This window comes from Macaca thibetana, chromosome 9 (assembly GCF_024542745.1).
Source record: "Macaca thibetana thibetana isolate TM-01 chromosome 9, ASM2454274v1, whole genome shotgun sequence".
In the NCBI taxonomy this organism is placed as follows: domain Eukaryota; kingdom Metazoa; phylum Chordata; class Mammalia; order Primates; family Cercopithecidae; genus Macaca; species Macaca thibetana.
The window spans coordinates 109,139,153-109,166,235 of NC_065586.1; the positions used below are offsets into that span (position 1 = coordinate 109,139,153).

Here is a 27,083-nt window from a genome sequence, read left to right on the forward strand (position 1 = left end):
AAAAAAAAAAAAGCATAGCAATTGTGGTAAAAGCTGACGTTTCTTGAGCACTTACCATATGCTGGGTGTATTACTCTAAGCTGCTGTGTACAATTATGATTTGGGAACAACTCTGAAAGTGCTCTTACCTCCCATTTTATAGAAGAGGAAACTGAGGTTCAGAGAGGTTAAGTAACCCCCCGAAGGTCACTCAGGAAGTAGTTGGTGGTCTGGGATTCAAACACCAGAACTGGTCTGACTTCCCACTCTTTAAACCACACTCAAAACTGAACTCTCCACATGTGTGTGTTCTGGGCATTTTTGCATCTTCTCCCTTGGCTTGTTGACAGCCTGGACTTTTGCTTTCTCCATTCTCAGAGAACATGGCCAGTGCAGGAGGAGGAAATCCACACTGGTCTTTGGACTAAACCAGAGGCTGGCGATGGTCCCAAAACAGGTTGCCAAGTGGCTGACCCTTGTTTTTATGCCTCGTGCTGGTGAGCCCGGGGCACCAGGAGCTCTTTGAATTTCTCTTTCTTGACTGTCCATGCCTTCTTGAGGCAATCTTTTAACAGGCTAGGTTTTAAATCTTATTGACATCTCTGAGGAAAGATAGAGGAGGAAAAAAAAAATCAAGACATGGCCTTGGAGAGAAGTGGCAGGTTTTCTTTGAGATTTTTTTTTTCTTTTTTCATTTTTATTTTGTGCACGTTGCAAAAGCTCTTTGGGATGATGATTTCGTGTGGTTTCTTGGTAGCCCTTGGGCAGCTGCTGCTGGGTTTCACCCAAATGCATCGTGACCCTCTGTTTTGTGGGACGGCTTTGCCTCCACATGGCTGATTGTGCTCTGTGTGTCCGCTGTGGGCAGAGTGGGATTGTAAGAATCAGAATTCTGCTGGGCTTCAAGCATTTAAAAAATCTCTTTAAGTTTGAGAACAGGTTGGAAGGGAGAGATGCAGTGACTTAGAACACCCGGCCTGCAGCTCAGCTTCCGTGTGCCTGGGAGGAGCCCATATGGAGAAACAGGAAAATTCCACTTCACCAGAAAGCTGGGGAAATGAGTGAATAAGGTGTAGGAGTAGGGGCCAGGCTGGTTAACTAGGAAGGCTTTTGGTCACTCTGCTTTACTTAGCCTGAAGTGTTCCTTTCCCCCTTAAGCAGTGGTTAATACGCATGTCTACGGATTTACTTTTTGGATGATTTAAAATCTTGCAGTATCTCAAGGGATTGTATCCTGATGATGGTGATTATATTAATAACAAGATAATAGCTTATAATATAATAGCTAGCAATTACCAAGCACTTACCATCCACCAGGCACAAGGCCAGGCATTTGATCCTTACACGAACTCTGAGACATGGCTGTTTGTATTCCCATTTTACAGATGAGGGAAGCTGTGCTCAGAGAGGTGAGATCATTTGCCCCAGCTCACCCACTTTGAGATGGTCTGCTTTTATATCCTCTTAGCCCAACTCTTTTGGATGTGAGCACTTGGCATGTATTAGGCACTGGATAAATGTTTTGTTGAATGAATGAAATGATGGAACTTGGATTTGAACCCTGGTCTGAGCTGGCTTTGAGTCTTCACAGTAGTAGGTCCAGTTAGTGAACTGTGGGGGCTCGGTAGTCCAAAGGGAAAGGAGCAAGGAGACATTGTGGGGGTCAAGAAGAGGGCTCCTGGGGTGTTTCCTGGGCACACTGGCAGTAAAGGCATAGTGTGAAGTGCCTTTCAGAACAATGTGCTGGATTAGCGTTTTTCCTCTCCACTTTCGGTGCTCACGACTGGCTTTGTGCCCCCGTGTCTGCAAAGTGAGTTTTGCTGAACTCGGGAAGACCTTTTGGTTGGGATGACTGTGTATTCACCTGCACCTGAGCAGGGACTGAGTTTCACACGCCAGTTTTACCGCAGCAATTAAGTTGGCTTCCTCTCATTTGGGCGTTTGGGAAACATTAGGCGGCCGGAGTTTAATTCTCAAGGCAAAGCCTCTTTTCAAGGGACATGAAGAAAGGCAGAGAGATATATTTAAAATACCTGAATGAACTGTTTCTTTTTTTTCTTTTTTTTTTTTTTTGAGATGGAGTCTCACTCTGTCGCCCAAGCTGGAGTGCAGTGGCGCGATCTCGGCTCACTGCAACCTTCGCCTCCCGGGTTCAAGTGATTCTCCTGCCTCAGCCTCCCGAATAACTGGGACTGCAGGCGTGTGCCACCATGCCCAGATAATTTTTGTATTTTTTTTGGGGGGTGGGTGGTGTCTCGCTCTGTCGCCCAGGCTGGAGTGCAGTGGTACGATCTTGGCTCACTGCAAGCTCCACCTCCCGGGTTCATGCCATTCTCCTGCCTTAGCCTCCCGAGTAGCTGGGACTACAGGCGCCCACAACCCCGCCTGGCTAATTTTTTGTATTTTTAGTAGAGACGGGGTTTCATGATGTTGGCCAGGATGGTCTTGATATCTTGACCTTGTGATCCACCCGCATCGGCCTCTGAAAGTGTGGGATTACAGGCGTGAGCCACCGCAACTTGTTCATTTTCATATAGACAATAATGGCAGGTCACTATCAGTGGGTCTGTTAATCAGGTGTCCAACCTGGGTAGTTTCTCTGTTGACTTACTGCATTTACTTACAAACTCACTTGCCGCTGGGCTTGGTGGCTCATGCCTGTAATCCTAGCACTCTGGGAGGCTGAGGCGGGCCGATCACCTGAGGTCAGGAGTACAAGACCAGCCTGGCCAACATAGTAAAAGCCCATCTCTACTAAATACAAAAATTAGCTGGGCGTGGTGGCGTGCGCCTGTAGTCCCAGCTACTCGAGAGGATGAGGCAGGAGAATGGCTTGAACCTGGGAGGCAGAGGTTGCAGTGAGCCAAGATTGTGCCACTGCACTCCATCCAGCCTGAGCAACAAAGCGAGACTCTCACGACGAAACAGAACAAACAAACAAACAAACAGTCACTTGCTTCTTATTTTGCTTGCTTATGGACATAAACCCTCATACCTCATGGGGGTGAGTTTGCAGTGGGTAGACTGCTATTCACTAACTCATATACATCCTATGAAGGAGTACAGGTTAAAGAAGACTTATCCAAAATGCTTGGGGCTGGAAGTGTTTTACATTTTGGATTTTTTTTTCAGATTTTGGAATATTTGCATATACATAATGAGATATCCTGGGGATGGGACCCAACCCTAAACAGGAAATTCATTTATGTTTTAAATAAATTTTTTTTTTTTTTTTTTTCTTTGAGACAGAGTTTCACTCTTGTTGGCCAGGCTGGAATGCAGTGATGTGATCTCGGCCCACTGCAACCTCTACCTCCTGCATCCAAATGATTCTCCTGCCTCAGCCTCCCTAGTAGCTGAGATTACAGGAGCTCGCCACCATGCACAGCTAATTTTTGTATTTTTAATAGAGACGAGGTTTCACCCTGTTAGCCAGGCTGGTCTCGAACTCCTGATCTTAAGTGATCCACCCGCTTTGGCTTCCCAAAGTGCTGGGATTGCAATGTGAGCCACTGTGCACGGCCTTATATAAACCTTAGGTAATTTTATACAATATTTTAAATAATTTTTGTGCATGAAACAGAGTTTTGACTGCATTTTGACTGTGACTCCTCACTTGAGGTCAGGTGTAGAATTTTCCACTTGTGGTGTCAAGTTTCAGATTTTGAAGCTTTAAATAATGAGATAGGGTCTTGCTCCGTTGCCAAGGCTGGAGTACAGTGGCACGATCACAGCTCGCTGCAGCCTTGACCTCCTGGGCTCAAGTGACCCTCCCACCTCAACCACCTGAGTAGCTGGGACTACAGGCATGCACTGTGACTGGATTTTTTTTTTTTTTGAGACAGAATGTGGAGTCTCAAATCTCGCTCTGGTGGCCAGGCTGGAGTAAAGTGGTATGATCTTGGCTCACTGCAACCTCCACCTCCCGGGTTCAAGTGATTCTCCTGCCTCAGCCTCCTGAGTAACTGGGATTCCAGGCGTGTGCCATACTCCTGGCTAATTTTTGTAGTTTTAGTAGAGTCGGAGTTTCACCACGTTGACCAGGCTGGTCTTCAACTCTGACCTGAAGTGATCCGCCCACCTTAGCCTCCCAAAGTGATGGGATTACAGGCCTGAGTCACCGTGCCCAGCCTTGGCTAATTTTTTATATTTTTGTAGAGACAGGGTTTCGCTATGTTACCCAGGTTGGTCTTGAATTCCTGGGCTCAAGCAATCTGCCCACCTTGGCCTCCCAACGTGCTGGGATTACAGGTGTGAGCCACCGCTCCTGGCCTGAAGCATTTTTGGATTTTTGGGTGAAGGTTGCATAGCCTTTACTGTTACTATCGCGATGTTATTATCCACATTTTACAAGCAAGGATCTGAAGGTGTAGAGAGGTAAAGACATTTTTTCAAGGCCCCAGAAGTACCAAGCCGCAGATTGTGAATTTGAACCCAGGCATTCTGGGTCAGAATTAGTGAGGTTTTAAGTTAGTTTTTTTTTTTTTTTTTTTTTTTTTTTTTAAGTTAGAGCCTTGCTCTATTACCCAGGGTGGAGTGCAGTGGTACTATCTCGACTCACTGCAACCTCCGCCTCCCAGGTTCAAGCGATTCTCCTGCCTCAGCTTCTTGAGTAGCTGGGACTACAGGCACGCATCGCCACGCCTGGCTAATTTTTGTATTTTTATAGAGACGGTGTTTCGCCATGTTGGCCAGGCTGGTCTCAATCTCCTGAACTCAGGTGATCTAACCGCCTCGGCCTCCAGAAGTGCTGGGATTACAGGCGTGAGCCACTGTGCCTGGCCTAAGTTTAGTTTTTAACCATGCTGCTTTTTCTTGAACCTTCTGTCAGTCAACTCCACAATGGTGAATCAGGGAGTTAGGTCTGGCTGTAAGAGAGGGCCCAGGAGCTGGGTCAGATAGGTAAAGAGACATTCCTTAGTTCTTACCCTCTGCTACCAAGCCATTTCTTGGGATCAGGCCCTCTTTGCCTGTGTCATTCTGCCTCCATTAAATTCAGCCTTCTTTCCACATCTTTCCACTGCTGTTGAAAACTTGAGACCTGAAATCCCATCTCCTAAATCCCTGGGAGCTCTAGAAGTAGAGATGGCCAGGTTCTGTGGTCAGGGCTGGTTGGGATTACAAATAAACCAAAGCCTGGGAAACTTTCTTGCTATTAATAGTGCAGACCTTTTGGGGAGGGAATACCCAAACTTGATGCTGTTGGAATTGATTTTGCCTGTCCAGATGACATACTAATGAGCTAAGTGGTTAGCTTCAGATCATTATTGCTCCTTCCCAAGCCAAGTTCTTTTAAAGACTAAAACCACAAAAGCAGAGAACAAGTTGGGTTAGAGAGGCATAGTGGCCCAGTCTGGAGAAGGGAGAGTGGTCAGCTCCGGCCTTAAAAAAGAGAAAATAAAGGTGGTCCTTGCTTTGGAATGAGTTAGTGGTGCTGACTCATTCAACTGGTTTTTCTTTTTCTTTTTGGAAGTGGAATTTGATTTGGTGTCTGGATTTTGATGAGGGTATTTATATTTCTTCAGCACTTTTTGATTCTTGCAGAAAGTTGCATTCCTAGTTCCTCAACTGCTTGTTTCTTTTTGGGTTTTGAAGCAGGAATTTGATTTGGTGTCTGGGTTTTGATAGGGGTGTTTATGTTTTGTCAGTGTCTTTTGGTTCTTTGAGAGTTTCTCTCCTCATCTGTCATGTGTCAGAGTGGGTGCCTGTCAACCATTCTCTCTCCAGGGAGAAAGTCTTCCTTAAAACAGCCCTAAGATCCTTATCTCCTCAAATCACCCACTTTGATGATAATATCCATTGTTCTCTTCTCTGCTTCTTGGCATATTCTAGTCAGTCTGTGTATACAATTAAAAAAACAAGACGGCCCTCTGTGTCCGAAGTACTTGGAATATCCCAGTGTTTCACAGGAGACTTTGGAAGTGGACAAAACTGTATTTCCTTCCCCAAATGAGGTTATTGTGCTCGAAATATCTCCTGGTAGTTTATTAAAGGAAACCGCAGACTGGGGTAAGAGAGGCAGTTTCTACAGCCTGCAACCCTGCTATCTTGCCTCTTCTTTTCGACCCTCTTTCCTCCCTCTCCTCTTCTCTCCCGTCCTCACCCTCTTCAACCCACCCCCACATGTCATGCCATCCTCAGGGGGTAGCCCTGCAGCCCTGCTTCACTGGGATGGTCTGTTCTGGCCACCCGTCCCATGGAACGTGAGGAAGGAATTTGGGGTGTGGACTTCCTTGAGTGACTAGGATTAGACCCGTCGGGTCTGCAGTCAGACGAGAAGCGTGTGGGCAAAGGGAACTATTGTGTGAGGCTTCTCCGGACAGAAAGCCTGCCTTCATCTTTTACTGTGCCTAATGGACAATTGAGACATTCAGCTTAGGTCTGAAAGGAAAGTGGGCCGGGATGGTCTAGCAGACCTCCCAGATGAAGGCTTGTAGGAGAAGCAAATAGAGACAAGGATTACCAACAGGGGGAACAACTGGGGCAGAGTCCTGGGAGAGAATGTTTATTTCCTTGCTCTCTAGGAGGGATTTGGAAAGAGCCATAATCCTGGGTTAGGAGTAATTTGTTACAGCAAGATGATACTTGAGTGACAGGCTGCTTCTGGCTGAGGCAGCAAGACTTGCATGCAGGGGGGTCGTGGGCCTCCAGAAGGTCAGCCTCCCGTAAATCTCCACCCCGGCTTTGGGGTTTGTTTCTCCCCAAGCAAAATTAACCAGAGGCACTGCTGACCTTTGGGCTTCCTGGGTGTAGCGTTACGAAGCATCTCCACATGCTTGTCACAGCTAGAATTTGACAATAAAAATTTGGACGGGGAGACCCTGCCAGAGCCACTGACCTCTTTCCAGTGTGACAAGGGGAAAAAAATAAAAGGAAAACGTAGCGCGGGGTGCGGTTTCAGTTGAAGTTGGAGGACACGGAACCCAGCTCGTCTCGCATTTGCTGTCTATGTAGACTCACTAAAGCAAGTTAATTCATTGCTCTTTGACCGCCAGGTCTTTCGTTGTCTTTTGTTGTTGTGGAATGGGGGAAAGAAATACAGAATGGGGAGGAGAACCTAATTAGAAAAATTAAGCCTTGAGAGCTCCCAGCCATGGAGACAGAAAGGGATTTTTTAGAAGTTGTGATTTTAATATCTGCTGCAATCTGATGATTCATGAATTTAAAATAACCCTTTCAGGTCACCAGGACCCTGTTACTTGCTGGCTTTGTACCTCTTAAAGGTCATTTGTTGGCTTCGTCTCTAACAATTTCCATGGTAGACCTAAAATTTCTGGCTGTTAAATCCCCTGTGTAGAAGAAGAAATAGCAAATCTTAGCTGCCTTGGACCTGATATAATTCTTTGTCTTCATTCCCATGGTTTATCCTTGAAGGTTGAATAAATGATGTGGAAGCTAGTCGAGGGACTTTAGGTAAGTGATTTCATGCCCACTTTTTTTAGGTAGAGAAACTGAGGTCACAGGGTGGTAGAGAATGGGCTATAAGATTCCGGTTTCTGAATTGCCTGTGGTTTTGTTGACTCAACTGCTCTTCTGTTATTTTTTAGCCACATGCCTTGAAACAGTCCTCTCTCCCATGTTTCTTCATCAGCACCATTAACCCAAGGTATACTGTCCTCTCTTATCTTTCACAAGGTCTTGGAGTTCCCATGCCTTTGTAAGCATCCCTCCCCGAGATCAAGCACCAACCAAAATCACATTTGGAAAAATTGCTTGTTTCCCAAGAAGCTTTGGAGGATATGATTTTGTATAGAACGGCTTCACAGGTTTTCTGTTCATTCTTTTATGGTGGAGTGTGTGTGTATGTGACTCTGTCTTCTCTCCATCCCTCTTTTTTTTTTTTTTTTTTCTGAGATGGAATTTCACTTTTGTGGCCCAGGTTTGAGTGCAATGGCGTGATCTCAGCTCACTGCAACCTCCACCTCCCGGGTTCTAGCGATTCTCCTGTCTCAGCCTTCCAAGTAGCTGGGATTGCAGGCATGTACCACCACACCCGGCTAATTTTTGTGTTTTTAATAGAGACAGGGTTTCATCACGTTGGTCAGGCTGGTCGCAAATTCCTGACCTCAGGTGATCTACCCGCCTTGGCTTCCCAAAGAGCTGGGATTACAGGCATGAGCCACCATGCCCAGCCTCCCCGTCCCCTTTTATCTATTAAATGAATGTGGTCACCATCAAAGATGGTGCCTAACTCTTCTTTGTTTTCAGTTCATCTTAAATTCGCATGTAATTCACATGTCATAAAAGGTACCACTTTAAAGTGTACAATTCAGTGGTTTTTTAGTATATTTAGTATATTTACAATATTGTACAAACATACCAGTATCTTAATATTTTTATCATCCCCAAAAGAAACCCTGTAACCCTAGCAACCAGTCTCTACCCACCGTCCCCTCAGCTCCTGGCAATCACTAATTTACTTCCTGTCTCTATGGATTTGCCTAGTTTGGTTATTTCATATAAAAAGAATCATACAATATGACACTTTCTTGGTCTGCCTTTAAGTTAGCATATTTTCAAGGGCTACCATGTTGTGGCATGTGTCAGTACTCCATTTGTTTTTATTACTGAATAGTATTCCATTTTATGGCTGTACCATATTTTAGTTATCCAGCTACCGGTTGAGACTTGGTGCGTTCTTATCCCAGAACATACCATATTAAGCTCCCAGTGACACCCACATTCATTCCTGGGCTGCTCCATGTCTTCCAGCTATTTTCCTGGTTTCCCGTTGCCTCAGCCTACTTCAGCATGCTCTACAGACATGGGTAGTAACTAAAACATTCCAATTAACTGCATTGTACTTGGCCTTTTTATAAGAAGCAGTAATTAGAAAATATGGTGACCACAAGGTTGATATTAAAATGAAAGATTATAAATACTTTTCTGCCTGAAGGTAGATGGCCTCTGGCCTGCCTCTTAATGGGAGGTTCCTCCAGCAGCTTGCAAGCATTCATTATCTGTTAGTCATCAGCTTAGCGGCCATGGGGCATGAGCCTGTCTTGCTTTGTCTGGAGGCTGAAGACTTTGAGTGACATGGGAGGGCAAGGGCTGCTCCTTTTGAATTCTTCCAATGTCTTCATGTCCTTTAACCTCCTGGCTTAGGGACTTGTGTGCTGGTGGTGGAGCTGGCATTTGCTTGGAATCCACAGCCCTTTGGGTGGGACTCAATCTTGGGGTCGCCTGAAGACTTTGAGATGGCTAGGTCTGGGCCTTTTCTCGTCACAATGGAGCAAGACTATCTCAGAAGCCAGAGTCTGTCTTACCAGTCCCGTGTCTTGGGACTGCACCATTGTAGGGTCTTTGCCCTCCCCTGGAGATTTCTCTCCTGCCGCCTGGGCACCCATTGGCCATTCTACCTGTAAGCTCAGTAGGGTGTAGGCAAAAGAGTTCTGTTCTGGAAGTACCAAAGTCCTGCATTCTGGTTTCAGTCCCTCATAACTGTGTATAATAAGTCACTTAATTTTCTCTGCCTCATTTTCTTCTGTTTTAAGATGGATTTGGAGATTATTGGCTTTGACCACCTAAAAAGAATGTAGTGACAATCAATTTAGAGGTCTAAAAGAGCCTTTGAGGAAGTAAAATGGAATCTTCAAATGGACTACATGCCGATTATTGACACTGCCCTAGCACCGATAGTTGATGCTAATGACTGATCATCAGAATTGCTTGGCAAGTTGGAAAAAAATACATACAGATCCTGGGCCACTACCAAGTTTCATTTAACAGATCTGAGTGCATCAGGAAAGAAGTCCCTCTAAACAAGTCGGCAAGGTTTGGATACTGTGCAACCATTTTTTTTTTTTTTCTTTTTTGAGACGGAGTCTCACTCTGTCGCTCAGCCTGGAGTGCAGTGGCCGGATCTCAGCTGACTGCAAGGTCCGCCTCCCGAGTTCACGCCATTCTCCTGCCTCAGCCTCCCGAGTAGCTGGGACTACAGACGCCCGCCACCTCGCCCGGCTAGTTTTTTGTATTTTTTAGTAGAGACGGGGTTTCACCTTGTTAGCCGGGATGGTCTCGATATCTTGACTTCGTGATCCGCCCGTCTCAGCCTCCCAAAGTGCTGGGATTACAGGCTTGAGCCACCGCGCCCGGCTTTTTTTTTTTTCTTTTGAGATGGAGTCTGGCTCTGTTGCCCACGCTGGAGTGTAGTTGCATGATCTTGGCTCACTGCAACCTCTGCCCTCGGGTTCCAGCAATTCTCCTGCTTTAGCCTCCCGAGTAACTGGCATAACAGGCGCCTGCCACCACACCCAGCTCATTTACATTTTTTGGAGAGATGGGGTCTCACCATGTTGGCCAGGCTGGTCTTGAACTACTAACCTCAAGTGATCTGCCCACCTCTGCCTCCTAAAGTGCTGGAATTACAGGCATGAGCCACTGTGTCTGGCCCACTTACCTTCTTTGTGTTAATTCCTGCACCATTGATTAGCTTATTGTCCCATTGACTGTGTCTTTAGATGACTTCTCTGGGCCTCAGAATATCTAGTCCATAGCTGACACAGAGCATATGCTTAATAGTAAATGCTGCAGGAATCCATGCATTGAAGTAGAAAGAGATTTTTAGATCATGTTCCCCATTTCTTGCTACAGACTTAGGCAAAGAATGGAGAAGAGGTTGTCCAATGAAGAAATGAAGTGACATGCCAGGTCAATGACAGAGCTAGGCCTGGAAATAGGTTTCCAGATTCTTCCCCTTCTACCATGCTTTTATTGGGAGTACGCACTCATAATTTGAAGAGTGACTTTTGGGGGAGGGTGGAAGGAAGGCCTGGGCCTCAGCCTAAGGGGCCCATTGGTTGTGAGAGGAGGGTCTGGTGAAATTCCACACCGATTTGTGCATGTGTGAGCTGCTGTACCATAGCCTCCCTGCAGAACCAGGCAAGTGCAGAAATAGTTTAGGGACAGGGATGTTGAAGGATTGGCGGGGTAAAGAAAACAGTGAATCCCAAGTTTTGTTAATTGGATTTTTTTGTTTGTTAGTTGTTTTGCTTCGTTGTCTTCATCATACCAGGGACCTCCTGAAATCTAGTAGAAAAATTTTCTTGGAAAACAATTCAATGTTTGTCCATAGGGCTTAGGAGGGGGAGATGGTAGATGCTCGAAAGTCTTGCTTATTACTTTGGGGACACTGAGATGTTCCCTTCACCATGTACTTTGAGACACACATCCTGGTTGAGTTCAGGCAAAGATGCCTAACAGTTGATAAGAAAACTGGGAAAGACAGAAGGGTTTGTAAGGTAAGTCAGGGTGAGTGAAAACACATCGGGTGTGCTGGAGCCCTAGATGCTTGACTGCCACTCGCCCTTGTCACTTCAGGCAATCTGGGTCTTGCTCTGTTGACCTTAGTTTCCTCCTTGCTACTAACAGGTTAGTTCCACCTTTCTGCCCATTTATTTCGTAGGGTTATTGTGGATGTTGTTCTGAACTCTGAAATACCCTCTAAATATGAAGTGATACAGTATTAGTGCTCTTTACATGGTTATGATTAAAAATATTTATGAGAAAAAGGTTAACTCTAAGGATTTCATTGAAAATCTTATAACAACCAACTGATAGAAGATAAGGCTATTAAATTGTTCACACAGATGCCTTGATATCCTACGTTTCTTTCCCTATATTCCTTTTATGTGAGAAATGAGATAGTGATTTAAGGGAAAAACTTGCGAGTTCCGACTATGTTGGCTTTTTTCCCCGCAAGTCAACCTTAATATCCTTACTTAAATCTTCCCTCCCCTTCCCCTTCCCCTTCCCCTTTCCCTTTCCCTTTCTTATTTCTTATTTCTTTTTTCTTCTCCCTCCCCCCCCCGTCTTCTTTCTCTCTCTTTTTTCCTTTTCTCCTCTTCTTCTTCTTCTTCTTTTTTTTTTTTTTTTTTTGAGACCAGGTCTTCCTCTGTCGCTCAGGCTGGAGTGCAGTGGCACCTTCTTGGCTCATTGCAACCTCCGCCTCCTGAGTTCAAGTGATCCTCCCACCTCAGCCTCCCAAGTAGCTGGGACCACAGGCACGCGCCACCACACTCAGCTAATTTTTTTTTTTTTTTTGGGTAGAGATGGGGTCTCGCTATGTTACCTAGGCTGGTCTTGAACTCCTGGGCTCAAGCAATCTTCCTGCCTCAGCCTTCCAAAGTACTGGGATTACTGGCGTGAGCCACCACGCCTGGCTTGAAATTTTTCTATGGCTTTATTCTTTCTCCAAGTCCAGAGTCTACCCAACCTTCTGAGATCTTTGGTTTTCTTTTCCTAGGTAACTATAGTACATACTTATTTATGTCAAACAACAGAAATCATCACATTATTTCTGAACTTCCTTTTCTATACAATCATGCTTTCTAGGCAAGTAAAGTCTCTGTTTTAGGCTCTCTGGATTTTTTCAAAAGATGCAATTCCTGGAGTATGGTTTTACCTAGAACAAAGCAGCCTAATCTCCTGTACCTTCTGCAACTGCAGAAAAATTGGTTAAACAGACTTTGTAATGATGCCCCTTACAATTCTGAAGGGACTTCTGAAATAGTTTCACAGAGTTTCAGTGTTAGGTATATTTGATCAATGCTAACTTTTGGAAAACTTTGGTGCCTGTATGATTTAGAGTGTAGGGCAGAATATTAAATTAATCACAACTGCTTGTGTTTTAACCATTCGGGGTAAATTGGGATTCCCTGACGCCCAGGCAAAATTACTTGTTTATAGAAGATGGGCTGAGTTTTCCATCTTCCATTTCTGAGAAATGAGGTAGGTTTAGAAAGAGGCAATCAGGCCTCTTCTTTAACAGACATATGTGTGTCTATTAGGTGTGTGTCACAATATGAGTTCCCGAAGAAGTAAGTGTCTGCTGTTGGGGTGGATACTTGTACTTCTTATTTTCTTACTTCACACATTTTTCTGGTATTTCCCTTTTTATGGTGAGTGGCTTCTGGTTGTCTTTTCTTTTGTGTAATGATATGAGAGTCACGATGCGGTCTTCAGTGTTGCATATTTGTAGGGGATCTGTATGAATGGCCCGTGGTGAGGCTGCACTGAAAGGTTAGGAGCAACCACCTTGATGCGGGGGAGGCTTAGTGACTTTGGACATCATGGGCTATGACTGGCTATACCCTTGGCTTTGGATGTATAAGCAGAGTATTGACTTTGTATTTTATAAAAACCAGAAGTACAACTTTCTGGCAGCAGAGGATTAGGAAGATTTATCGAATCTTTCTGCTGGCTATGAGCAGAAAGCTATCATGAGGATAGTATCCAATTAATTCGATTTTTTTGGTCGGGCATGGTGGTTCCCACCTGTAATCCCAGCACTTTGGGAGACTGAGGTGGGAGGGTCATCTGAGGTCAGGAGTTTGAGACCAGCCTGACCAACATGGTAAAATCCCATTTCTACTAAAAATATAAAAATTAGCCAGACGTGATGGCACGCGCCTGTAATCCCAGCTAATTGGGAGGCTGAGGCAGAAGAATTACTTGAAGCTGGGAGGCAGAGGTTGCAGTGAGCTGAGATCACACCACTACACTCCAGCCTGGGCAACAGAGTAAGACTCTATCTCAAAAAAATCATAATTTCTTTTACTTTCCTCTCTCTCGTCTCCTCTCCTCTCCTCTCCTCTCCCCTCCCCTCCCCTCCCCTCCCCTCTCCTCTCCTCTCTTTCCTTTTCCCTCCACACTCCCGTCTCCCCTCCCCTCCTTCCCTTTCCTCCCCTTTCCTTCCCTCTCCTTCCCTTTCTGTCTCTTTCCTTCCTTTCTTTTCTCTCTTTCTTTCAACAGGGTCTCACTCTGAACCTTTTCCAGGCAGAATTGCTCAGGGATTTTTAGACTTCCATTCTGGAAAAGAGGGGATAGTTATTTTGGTGTGATTGTGGTCTTGTGGTTAGACCTTGTGACGGGGGCCTCAGCCAAAGGGTTCAAATTTTTTTCCAAGCTTTTCCCTCACAACTTGAGTTAATCCGAAACGTTGCTTTTAGGCCACTGGACATGCTTTTCTATATGCCTGTGTTTGGCTGTTTGGATTGAAGGCCCAGCAAGGGAAGGCCCCGTCGCCCATCTGATATGGGCAGGCCTCTACAATTTTATTTCCTAACCAGGACATGACAAACTATGGCCCATAGACCAAAACTGGCTTGCCACCTGCTTTTGTCTGGCCAGTGAGCTAAGAATGACTTTTTATTATCATTATTAATAATGTTTTTTGAGGCAGGGTCTCATTTTGTCACCCAGAGTAGAGTGCATTGGTGCAATCATGGCTCCTGCAGCCTCAGACTCCTGGGCTCTAGCAGTCCTCCTGCTTCAGCCTCCTGAGTAGCTGGAACCTACAGGCATGTGCCACAAGCATGTATCATCACGTCCAGCTAACTTTTTTTATTTTTGTAGAGTCTTGCTGTTGTTGCCCAGGCTGGTCTGGAACTCCTGGCCTTCAGCAATTCTCTGGCCTTGGCCTTCCAAAGCGTTGGGACTACAGGCCTGAGCCGCTGCACCCAGCACTTTTATTATTTTTAAATGGTTGAAACACATCAAGAGAGGAATAATATTTTCTGACACAGGAAAATGATATGAAATTCACATTTCAGTGTCTATAAATAAGGTTTTATTGGAGCACAGCCATGATACAAGACATACCCTCACTGCCTGTGGCTGCTTTCGAGTTACGAGGACTGAGTCGAGTAGTTATGACAGAGATCGTATGGGCCGCAAAGCCTAAGATATTTGCTGTCTGGCGCTTTACAGAAAAGGTTTGCCGGCCCTGCCCTGAACAAATAAGGGGACAAATTCCACTTGCCCGTCCATCTGTGGAGCAGTCACTGAAAGGAAATACTGGAAATACTGGAAACCACATGGGTGTTTTATCAAGGATGTGAAGTTTCCTGGCAACTTCGTTGCCTCCTCCTCCTCCTCCTCCTCCTCCTCATCATCATCATCATCATCTGCCCTTTAAGTTTGCTGCTTGTTTAGAAAAGAAATGTATACAGAGCCCTCAGTAGCGGCTGTAAGGGGGCAGGTTCTCGGAGCAGCTCATCCTCGACATTCTTGCCGCTGATGGAAGATTCTTGAGGATGAAGGCCCCTCTATGGGAGCAGGCTCCATCTGTCTGGCTTTAGTAGATGCCAGTTTCTGCTAAGACTAATTCCTAAAGGAGCCTCTCCTCATTTTCCTTTTCTCCCTGTTTTCATTGGGGGGAAGTAGAAGAGGAGAAAAAGAAATTAGAGATGCTTACCTTTTTCTTTTTGCTGGTAATTTAACAGTCTTTTCAGCTGCTTTGATTCCTGTCGGGCCATTGGTGTTTTACGTATTTCAAGATTTGCTCACAGGTCCAAAGCTTGACTTAAGCTCCCTGAGACGTATCATAAAATATGATGTGGGGAAAAACCCTAATGGGCCATGATCAGAACATTATTATTCAACAAAGGATGAAATGCTTAAGCCAAGATGGCCTTCTTTCTTTCTTTCCTTTTTTTTTTTTTTTTTTAAAGGAAAGTTGAGCAGACTCCCTTCCAACCGTTTTCAATGTAGGAATTCCCACAGCCCCATGTGATTGCAGTTTGTTGAAAAGTTTAATGTTTTTGTAGGCAATTCATAATTTCCACGTTGAACAGCCTAAGAGGAAGAGAGCTGGAGCCCACTGTTGTTTTTATAGTGGGATGGTGGGAACTTTTTTTTTCCCTCCCCCAAAAGGATATAAAACCAAGTCAGATGGTTGGGAAAACGTGGCACAGGGTTCCAGCCCTTTTGTAAATCTGAGATGCCCCCTCCTTCAGGTCTTCCTTTAGGACCTAACAGAATAGAATTTCCTGCTGCTTAATGTCTCCAGGAAGGAAAAAATTTTCCTCTAGGCTGTAAGAGTACCTAATTTCCTTTTTCTTCCCTTTATTTATTTATTTTCCCTATTAATAAGGACCAATTGTAGAAGATGAAGGAAGCTGGGAAACCCATCACTTTTGGAGAAGGTTAATAGCTTCCTTTAGAAAATCCTGACATAATACTTATTTCCCCAAAAGGCACTTCATCAGCCTGAATGCCAGTTAAGATTCAAGGAACGGGCTTGGATTTGTGTGTACCCAGCGGTTCTGTGGCATCAAGTTGCACTGGGAAGGAGAGTTTGGGGCTGTCACTGCAGAGTCCCTGCAAGTCAGCAGGACCAGGGCTGTCTTCCTGCACCATCTGGATTTGGTTAGCTCTCTCTGGGCAGTGGGGCCGAGTCTCATTTCCTCCAACAGTAATGTTATATAGGCAATGATCCTGAGCTGCCCTAACATAATTGAAAATTATGTGTATTGTAGGCTTGGAGCGCTGAAATGTAGGCTCATAAAAATATGTGGTGCAGGTAGCCTATGGAGATTGGATGTGGCACACAATGAAGCTTTTATGTAAAGTAAGAATTATAAGTCTCCATGTTAATATTGTATTATGAGTATGACAGTTCCTGGGTGGGTCCTCAGGGCAGGTCTGTCACCTTCAACAAAGCCCAAGTTTCCTAATTCGACAGAGCTAGTATTTGGACGTAATCAAATCAGTTTTGCAGGTGGTCAAAGATGAAAACTTGTCCACCAACGTAGCTCTCCCCACTGAGGGATAGCTTGGGGTGTAGATGGGTTCGACTCCATTTGGCGTTTTTGTTCACGGGTTTTTATGAGATGGAGAGGTGAGTGTTCGTGGGTGTCCACTTTGGTTGGCCTCAAGGAAATGACTCTATTGAGTGGTTTTGACCAATGCAGCGCATATAGTTATGTGGTAAGTGAGAATGGGAAGAAGTCGGGGTGAGACGGGGCAGTCAGATTCCCAGAGCCCTCTGGCCTGGGTTACAGATGGAGACTCTGGAAATATTTACTTCAGTGGTTCTCCACTTGAGATGATACTGCTCCCAGAGAAGGTAATTGGAAGTGGTAAGATGGTAAGGATGACTGAGGGGGTTCCTGTATTTACTGTCTGGGGGCTTGGAGTCCTAGAAATCCTTCAGTGTTTGGGACAGACTCCCCACCTAATACCCTGTGGCAGATAGGACAACTCCTTCGGTACTCAGATGAAAAAACCAGAGATCACAGAAGCAAGGGGATTCGATGCAGGGTCTTGTGGCGAGTTACAGACACAACGAGACTAATATCTAGGTTGCTCACCATGGGAGGCCTCTGGGTGAAAGCTCTGAATTTGTAGCAGACCCACCCACCTTGTATAGATCCTAGACATCATGGGAAAATCGACTGTGCACTTTGGCAGGTAGTTCTTGGGCAGTGATCTTTCAGCTTTAAGTATAACCAAATTTGGTTTGAATTTACCAAGCCGTCGTATCTTTGAGGAACTCGTCGGCTGACTTGTGGATGGCTTTGGCACTTCTGTCTCATGTGGAATTTGTGCAAACTATTCTGTATTATCCTTTCCTGTCTTTTTTCTTTCTATTGAAATTGTTCTGACCATCAAGACCTAACTCTGTGCAGCCTTCCCCAGTCTCGTGTCCCAGAAATTCTGTCATCTTTCTTGGCATTTCCTGAGTTCCTGAGTTCCTGAGTCTCTGTCACAGTGCCACCATATTCTGTCTTGATTTACCTGTGTCTGGAAGGCTCCTCATGCTGGCACAAGCTCTGTGAGAGCAGACATCTTTGTATCTCCTAATGCTTGTCACAGCCTGTACACAAAGCAAGTAGTACTCAGTGTTCATTGAGTAAAGTTTTCCATAGAATTACTATTAAAACCAGCCACGTATTTTGCTTGAGGAGGTCTCCAAAATGACCAAGGTGTCTCCTTATATCCCCTCCAAGCATTCATTAACTGATGAATTAGTGAGTTGGCGGTGGGAAACATAAAGGCTCCTCTCCATGTGCTTCTAAGCATTGTGTCTAAGTTCCGTTTGGTTTCCTGAGTGAAACTGTCATAATGTTACCAACGGAAGTTAAATGCCTAAGAGTTTCTTATTCATGAGCTGAGTACGCCTGTGACTGGGGAAGCCACCTCACCTCATTTTACCTTGTCTGCAAAATGAGGAACTGGGGCAACTCATCCTTCAAATCTCACTGAAAGCGAATGGATTGCTTTTGACAGAAGTAGCTCCCTTGGGCCGTATATTCATTTCCTAGTTTGGAGGAAGGTGGGGACAGACAGAATTGACTTACACCTTTATTTTTATGTCTACGGTAAATAAACACGTGCATACTAAAGCATTCCTCTGGTCTTTTGAGGTGAGTGTATACATTGTGTCTGGCACCGTGCATCTTTTACCAAGAGGTAATTTTTGTTGAGTAAACTTGGGTTGTGTGAGGAACTGCATGCTCACCGTACTCAAATAGCTTTTGCTACCTAAAGGATAGCTGCTCACATGTACTTGACTTCCTTTAAAGTGAAGGATGATGACATTTGAAAAACAGAGGTTGAGAAGGAGCAGATTTGGAATTGATGGTTTCCTAGGACACTTCTGGCTTGAGATTTGTGTTTTACTTCCTTTGGAATAGCTCTGTATTCCTCTCCCTCCCCACCTCTCCCACTGCCCTCCACCCCCCACCCAATTAAGGTAGTAGCAATGAAATCATTTTTTGCTGAAGCTACCCTGTAGTTTGAATGCAAAGATAAAAAATACAGTTGCTAGTAACATTAATCTTCTATATGTGTACCTGTTGAACTTGAGCTCTAAGGAAGAACCTATTGGTATCGCATGCTTTTTCTTTTTTTTTTTTTTTAATGATTATTTGCATGCTTGTATGTTTTTTAGTTTCTGACCCATGTCACAGTTATTTCTTGGGCTAGCTGTTCTGCGTTTACTTTCTGAATTCATTGTTTTCCATTTCACTTTTGTTTCCTCTCGCCAGTATCTCCAGATGAAATGGCCACTGCTTGATGTCCAGGCAGGGAGCCTGCAGAGTAGACAAGCTCTCAAGGATGCTCGGTCCCCATCGCCGGCACACATTGTCGTAAGTAACCTCCCAGAGATGATGGCTTCCTTTATTGAGGGGGTGAAAAAGAAAATGCTTTTTTGATGATAACAGGCCTTATTTGTCATTTTTCTCTTTCTTTAAACAAAATTTCTTTGGAAATATTCTTGGATATAGCTTATGTCTATAAGGTATTCATTTTCTGCTATTGGACCTTAATGACTGTAACCTACCCAGAAATTTTACAAACCTTTCCTCCACTCTTTTCCATGTATTCGGTTAGAATCTAGCCTTGCGGGCTCTAGTTTATGGGACACAATCACCATGGTATGGAGGAGACTAGAAGTGGTATCAAAGCAGTTATAAAAATACATTCAGGGGAGGTGAGGTGAAGAAGAGGGAATTAGAAAACGCAAAAGGGGGTCCTGGATTTGAAACTTGCCTATTATCGTCTCCCCCAATTTATCTTAATATTTGTTGGTAACATTCTACACTAACATTAGACAAATGTCATCTGGGCTGGCTTGATTTGTAAACCTAGAGTATAAATGAACTCAGAAAGGCTAAAATGGAATTTAATCTATACATCTATGACTTTGAAAGTATGTGGGTTCGATAGAGAAAACATTTGTTTTTAGTACTAAGAGACTACAAGTGTGTGTCTACATATATTTTTAATGTATTTTCTTAGGGCTTTGTAGGCTCTAAGAGTGGAATTTATAAATTAACCTCTTGAGAAGATAGCTCAGCCTTATTTGAAGATTCCCTTCTATATATCATGAGCTGGACTTCATGCTTTTGAAATAATTAATGGAAGGCACATTTTTATAATGAATCCATCCATGACAGGTAGAATTATGCAAAGCATGAATCAATCATGTATTTTTCATTGAAGTATCACAAGATGTTAATCATAAATACATTTTACTTCTATATTGTAATTTCTAAAAATCGCAAAACAAGTTTCTTAAGTAGAAGAATCTTAAGATGCATTCTTCCATTTTGGGCTAAGTGCCTCCTTATTTTGGAGCTTGCTGTAACTGAACATGTGTTATTTAATGAGTTATACCTCTCTCATATGTGTGTGTATATATCACAAAATAACTTATTTTTGTAAAACCATATTTTGAGTCATCATTTGTGACAATGTCTTCTTTTCTATGGTATAAACGAGGCATGTAGAAAGAAGATTGACATTTGCTAGAAGCTTCCCCTTTCTTCCAACTCCACAATAAAATGGATGTTCATAATTATGTCTGCTCCTATAAGGTCAAGATTTCAGGGCTGGAAGTGACCTTAGATCATTTAGGCCCAACGTGCCCTCAGAAAAGGAAACTGAGGCCCAGAGATGCCTTAAGTGAATTGCCCAATGTCACACGCTGAGTCAGTGGCCAGAGCAAGGCCTGGATCCAGTTCTCTGCTCCCTTTCTAGAGCCTTGTGGTGTCTTCTCTCCTACGGGAGGTGAAAGTAACTTGCTGTGGTTGGTTCTGTTTTGCTGACTGTAAATTGGGTCATGGTCAGGGACAGTGCATAGGTGTAAAGAAGTTGCTAGTTGGGGGTTCTAATGCAGGTTTCTTTGAAAGTGAATGCCCTGTTTAAAAAAATTCATAACAAACATACAGAGATTTTTTAAAAAAGCGTGACAGTTCTAGACACCTAGAGAATAAAGTGAAGAAGCCTGTTTCACTTTTCCCGCCTCCCTGAATTTCCCAGCGTGGTCCAGGCTGTGAAATTTATTTCTCTGCGTTTGGCAATGGTTGATGGGAATTTCCCACATTTATTTTTTAGCTACAGAGAAAGGACATTATCTTTAAAATCTCTTCGTTGTTTTCTCTCTTTGAGTGAGGAGAGAATATGCGAATCCTGGCAGTAGTTCAGAGTGGACACAGCCCCTGTGTTTGTGGCATAGGCTCTGTGGGCCCCATGCCAGGGGGCATTACCCCCGTGCAAGAGTGGGGATTCGTCCATTTGGATAGAGCAATGATTCTCCACCCCAAATTCCATAAGAACATTTGCCGCAACTTAGGCCCTAAGCATCTCATTTTCCTATGTAGAAGTTAATGATCTGGAGGAGATGGCAAAACATTCCTTCCAGAGCCTGTGTGGATTTTGGCCAGGGGTGCAGCAGGGGGGCTTAGGCCCCTTCTTCCTCTGCTGTGTCTGTCTTAGCAGGTGTGTTGACCCACAGCAACTCCCCTGGGGCATACACACCATCTTGTAGTTGGAGACCTTTGTCCAAAGCAGCCACAGCTGGCAACTGTCCTACAATCTTTTGTGCTTTCTGCTGTGCCAAAGGGACCTGGGAATGGCCATTGCCTAGAGGGGATGGGCTGGTGGAGGAAGGTGGGCTCTGGGAGCTGGGGAGAAGGAAAAAGCCATGAACTTGGACAAAAGGACAAATGTGGTTTACGGTTGCGAAATACTTGAATGCTTGTCATGAATGGCGACTTTGGTTCTATCAGTCAGCCCTGTGATGGGGCTTTTCTGCAGTCTTCACCTGACACCAGGGGTGAGAAGGAGGATGTCTGGGGAGGAGGAATTATTTGAGGGAGATAGGAAAGTAGAGTGGAAGAAAGGCCGTGTGTTTTTGACCTCCATCCACCTGGTCACCTCTAGTTTTGGGGATTGAGGATGCATACACCTTGAGACTACAGATTTATGATTATATTTTTGCTGAATGTAAGGCAATGTGCCAACCAAAACCAGCTGTACCTTGGCTGGTACGGTGTGTCTGTGTTTGTAAAGGGCGCATTCTGAATGGTGGCTGATACATCATTTGGGTCTTTGTAGAGTCAAACATCGGCCAGAGGGTCTGGTTCTTGTGTGGAGTCGCTGATGAAGGGCTAACTTTTCTGCAGACACTTGGGGCTCTTGCCCACACTTTGCTTTTCATTCTTTTTAGTAAGACGTTGTCACATCACAGTGTTTCATCAGACATGTTTCAAAATAATTGTCTAAGGATTGCTTCCTAATTTCTCCGAAATTTGGAATTGTTGTAACTTTTGGGCCAAGCTATTTCATAATTATTTCTACTGTCTTGCTTGGAGAATTAGGGATGTATTCAGTGTTTATTATTAGTCATTCGAAACTACAACTTTCACAGATTGCTAAGAAGAATAACTTTTTCCAGTACCCATTTGGGGTAGAATCTTCACGTGGGAATTGAGAGCATTTCGCTGGACTATTTTAATCTGATTGGATTATTTTCATGTGGTATGTGGGTTACCACATTAGAAAAAATTGATGTGTAGAATAAATGTTCTTAACAAGTGGAGGTCAACTTATCAAATGATATTTCAATTAAGAATAGACTCCACAAATTTTAGTTCCTGTAGCTGATATAGCATCTCGTTTGTTACAATCCAGCGATTCCTAATCTGTGTTCAGAGGAGAGAGGAAATTGATTCCAACAGGGATGATGTCTTCATTGGCTGGCCCCAAACTGGGAGTTTATACAAGGCATTAGTCTTTGCCTTCCTCCTCCCCGCCTTCCCTCTCTCTTCTTCCCTCCCCACAACCCCCAACAAATTCATGGACTTCTTAACAACTCGGAGACATTAGCCACAAGTTCCAAGACACCCCCAGCCCCCAGCCTCCCCAATCCTATTTTTGCATTCACATAACTAAGCTCTTTTTCTTTCTTGGTGGAGTTTTGAAATTTATATTTTTAATTCTTTGCTCCCTTTTTCCCTCTTACAAAATGAGTGCCAAGCAGCTAAGTTGTGCTGAGTGGTAGAGTTTGAGTCAGTCTTGGCTGGTAAGCTGTGGGGTTAGGAGCCGCTCCCTGGATACCACCTCCGGTGTCTGTGCTATACAAAGACTTTCATTTAGCCTCCTTTGTATCCAGCAAAAAAAGATTCTGTACCCCAAATGGTGGTATTTTGGTATAGTATATGTCTTACAAAATGGCAAAAGGCTTCAAAAGTTCCTACAGTTTTATCTTGGGGGTTTCCTTTTGAAGTCGATGTAGAATTTTACCTTGGGGTGGATTTTTTTGTGCTTCTTGGTCTGGTGTGTTTTGTTGTGTAATGAGCATGGAGGTGTGGGATAAGAAAGCAGACTGAATCCTGAGGAACAAAGCCTGCCAGACTGTGGTGGTGTACTTTTCTTGTTGTTATTGCTTAAATGCTGCAAGAGAGTGGAAAACTCTTATGAAATAATGCACGATGGGTAGAGCTTCAGAGAAAGTCTCTGCCCTCTACCCCGTGCATTTTCAAGGAAGCTCAGAGGGCATGCTGAACCTTTGCTTTTTGTTTCTGAAGAGTTCAGGGGAGCCTACCCATAATTAATTTTTTAAAACACTACCTAGAGAGCACCCTCTTGGTTATTAAACACATGTGTTGTTTCGATGGGATGTTTGACCTGGATTCTGGATGCTTGCTGGGATGTGGCATGTGTTGGGAGGCTCTCTGCTGCCTGCTGAGCACCAGCAAAGTCACGGTGGCCCCTACCTCTGTGGGAGGCCCTGCGCCAGGTGCCCTCAAAGAGTAGAGGGCCCATGAGGCTATGACCAGGGGGACCTGATTTCAGCTGAGAAGTTGGTGGGGATTACAGGCCTGGGCGGCTCCCTGAGGAAATTGCATTAAAAGTGAGATCTGAAGACTTGATTGGGGTTGGCCCCGTGAAGGAACAGGAGAAGGGATGGGGAGTGTGCAGAAGCAAACACATGTATGAAAGTCCTCAAGGGAAAAGTGCTTGGTTTGGACAGAGGCAGGAAATCAGGTAGGAGGCTAGAGGTTGGGCAGGGCTCCGGGAGAGTGACGTGGGGTGCAGCATATGGTGAGGATTTGACACTGGGGAGTCACTTGAGCAGGTTGGCTGTTTCAACAGGAGCGTGTGTTAAGCTGGCAGCGGGGATGGTGAAAATAGAGATGTGGAGGAAACAGCAGCGGAGCTTGCTGATAGGTTAGATATTGGCATTGAGGGAGAAACGAGAGTCAAAGGTAGGTAGCTGGAGACGCTTCACTGAATGGAGAGTATTGGAGGAGGAGCAGGTTTGGGGTGGAAGCGTTGTCTTTTTGGAGAGATTGTATTTGCCATTGACTGATTCATTCGTTGTTTCTGCAAATGTTTAGTGTGGGAAAAAGCATTCTAGACACCGAGAGAGAGCGCGGTCGATGAACGATAACAGCAACAAAGACTGTAGCGCTTCCTACATGAGGCTTGTTCCAGTTGCTTCAGAGGCTGTGTTACCCTTATTCTAGAGAGAGGAGGAACTAGGCCCAGGGAGGTGGGGATTTGCCCAGTTGTGGGAGTCAGGATGTGAAACAAAGCAGCCTGGCTCCAGAGCACACCATCCTCTCCACCACCTCAGAGAAGCTGGGAAAGAGACAATTAAGTGGACGCTTAGAGCACAATGTGTGTGGTGTACTGAGAGTGGCCTGGAGCCCTGGGAATCCCAGGGAACCCCATCCCCACCTGGGAGTGGTGGGCAGGGCTGGAGGAGGCCTGCTGGCTTCACTGGAGAGTGGGACATGCATCAGGGTGGCCAGAGACTGGGCTTCTGGGTGTTGTGCTGTGACTACTGCAAAGGGCTCATTGACACATGGTGGGGAGGGCCAGCGTATTTTCTGCGGGCAGGACATTTGGGGGATATGGGGTGTGACCCTGTACTGAGTATCTAAAATCTTTTACTTTTGGATTATCTCCACTTTCTCTACTGCATATATACTTTGTTTTTATTTATTTTATTCATTTATCTATGACTCAGCCAGACTCTCTAAAAGAGTTGACTTGTGTTTCCTAGCAGCCACTGAGTCAGAACTTTCCCATTTTGCAGTCAGGGCTGTGGTCAGGGTGTCTGTGTTGTCTGAGGATATAAAGCAAGCCTTCGGGCACTGCCAAAACCTTATTTTATAAGGAGAACTATGAGTACCTAATAGGAAGAACCAGGCAATCAGGTTATCTTTTGGTGGGGAAGAAGTGGTCAATGGGATCAGTGGTGCTTTGAAGGAAGTGGGTGGTGTAGACACCAAAGCATACATGGGGCCATGATAGAGTCCATGGTCAGATGTCCAAAGCTTCCTTCTCTCCTCCCAGAAGCTCTGTCCTCTGGTGAAGAGTTTTGAAGTTCCTGAGGTTTGGGTCCATGGTGTGGCAGGTGACACCATGGCAATAGGAGATATCCTGTCAAGAAGGATTGTGTGACCTCAGTTGTAGCCTCTGCATATTGGAATCACAACAATTTTCAGGGCCTTAAAATCATATGCCATTTCACCAACTGCCCTCCCCCATTTTTTTCAGCACTGTTTGGTAGCCGTCTGTTTCCCCCGATATTCTTGGACACTTCCAGAGATGGGGGCTCTATCTCCTGGTGGTAGACCGTTTCTTTTTGGTACAACATGAACTCTTAAGAGAGGTCTGCCTTTAGGGAGCTGCAGTCTCTCTCCTGGAAATGCTCATCTCCTTAATTCATGTTTTGCTGTTTAATTCTGCTTATGCTTCAAGTTGCATATCTTGACAATTTGAAGGTAGCTGTTGTACTCCTCGCAACCCCCAGGTCTTCTCTTCAAAATGATTATTAGTTGTAATTCAATTCATCAGTGACTGGTATCTTAGACTACTTAAGGATGGGAATTGCTAATTTTGTATTTAAAAGTTCTACCTCTAAAGTAAGTGAAATTTATTTTTAAACGTAGCTTTCTTCATTCATAAGCTTTATGTTCATTGTAGACAGTTTGGAAAACAGCCCATAATCTCCCCACTCGGAGATTACATTATGAATGATTTGGTATATTTTCCTTTTAGAAATATACCAAATTATCCTTTTTCCTCTGAGTGTATGAATATTTATATTTGTTTTTAACATACTTGAGCTCATAGTGCTCAGTATTTCCAACCTTCTGTTTATTTAAAATGAAAATTGCTGTAGTTAATAAGTACTTCCCCATGTCATTAAAATGCTTAAGGATTTTTAATGACCACATAACAGTCCATAATATGATTAAACCCCAATTTACTGAATCAATGCCATATTGTTGGGTCTTTAGATTGTCTCCTTTTGTTTCTGTTACTGTGAATGATCCTGTGATGATCATCTTTGTGCACATATCTTTGTCCCCCACCCCCTCCGCTTTTATTATTTTCTTGGGGTAGACCCCTAGGACAGAAGTTAGAAAAGAACGAAGTGTTAAAAAGTTTCTTGATACATAGCCATAGATTATTTTCCTGAAAGTTCTCAACGTTTATAACTACCGGCAGTATGTAAGAGAGTTATGGTTGGAATGATTTTAATGTCTCTGGGGAATTTAATAACAAAAAAATTTCAGCTTCCCTGGAGAGAGACATGCCCGTAACTCCACCCCGCCCTAGAACAGAGACCCCGCCCATCCAAGTCAGCCTCTCCGGGTCCTCCACCTTCAAAACAGGCAAACAAAACGATGGTTTCTTGAATGATTGGTAGGCTTCAAGGTCAGCTGTTTATTTTAGATAATTCACAGCATAACTTTTATATGTTTTAGCTACCTTAGCCCCTGAGTATACTCAGTTCATTTAGGACTATTTTAGAGGTCTTGAGTATACTCTTATAACCTCACATTTTTTGCAGAATTTTTTAGTTCTATTATCTTTGTTTTCATGGCATATTGTTGGGCACAGACACTATTTATTCTATGCTATGTGTGAGCTGGGTCAGGATTGTGACCCTGAGTTATGTTTCTGGGAAAATGTACCCACTTGTCAAAGATGCCGTTGGCTCCTGTGATTAAGGTCAGCCCACAATGAATGTGGGGAGGGCTGGCAGCCTCTCAAATCAGCTCTTGACCATTTCTCAAGCTGGGGCCTGTTGTGCTTGGGGGAAGAGTCTTTGGCAGCTCAGCTTGGGGCTAGCGTTTCCTGACATTTGTTTCGCTGAATGTGAACAAGGTTACTGGAAAAAAGGGTTCTCTCCTAAAATAGGTTTAGGGAAGCACTGGGGTATGCGAAGTGAAAGAGTTTCTTTAGGGCAGGATCTTGACTCCGCAGGGGGCTTGGAGGCCTTCCCTAGAATGGGACTTCCTAACACTGCAGAGCTCTTCCCAGCAAGAGGGGCAAGATTGGGACCTACTTTTGAAAGCTGTTTTTGTTTCGGCACCTGCTCTGTTTACGAAACGTGGGAGCCTGTTTTAAATTAATGTGCGCCTACTTAGAGCTACACTCATGGTTTTGACTATGTTTATCTTTCCAGTAAATAAAACAAAATTGTTCATTTGGCACCCAGCCTGTCCTGCTTGTCATTTCTTGTCTCGCTGATTAACTCTGTGGATGGGGTATGCTTCTCCAACCAGATT

The 27,083-nt window shown here is 44.4% G+C and overlaps 1 protein-coding gene across 39 annotated transcripts in view; it reads left to right on the forward strand.

Annotated features, from left to right (window-relative positions):
- TCF7L2 (transcription factor 7 like 2) overlaps window positions 1-27,083 on the forward strand; it is a 218,305-nt gene that overhangs the window by 71,116 nt on the left and 120,106 nt on the right. For 35 of the 39 annotated variants that reach the window (XM_050804366.1, XM_050804394.1, XM_050804372.1 and 32 more), the window contains one exon: window positions 18,753-18,854. The exons of the other annotated variants lie outside the window; for them this stretch is intronic. In XM_050804366.1, coding sequence (XP_050660323.1) covers window positions 18,753-18,854 — 102 coding nt within the window. The remainder of the gene's footprint in view (window positions 1-18,752; window positions 18,855-27,083) is intronic. 39 annotated transcript variants of the gene reach the window in all.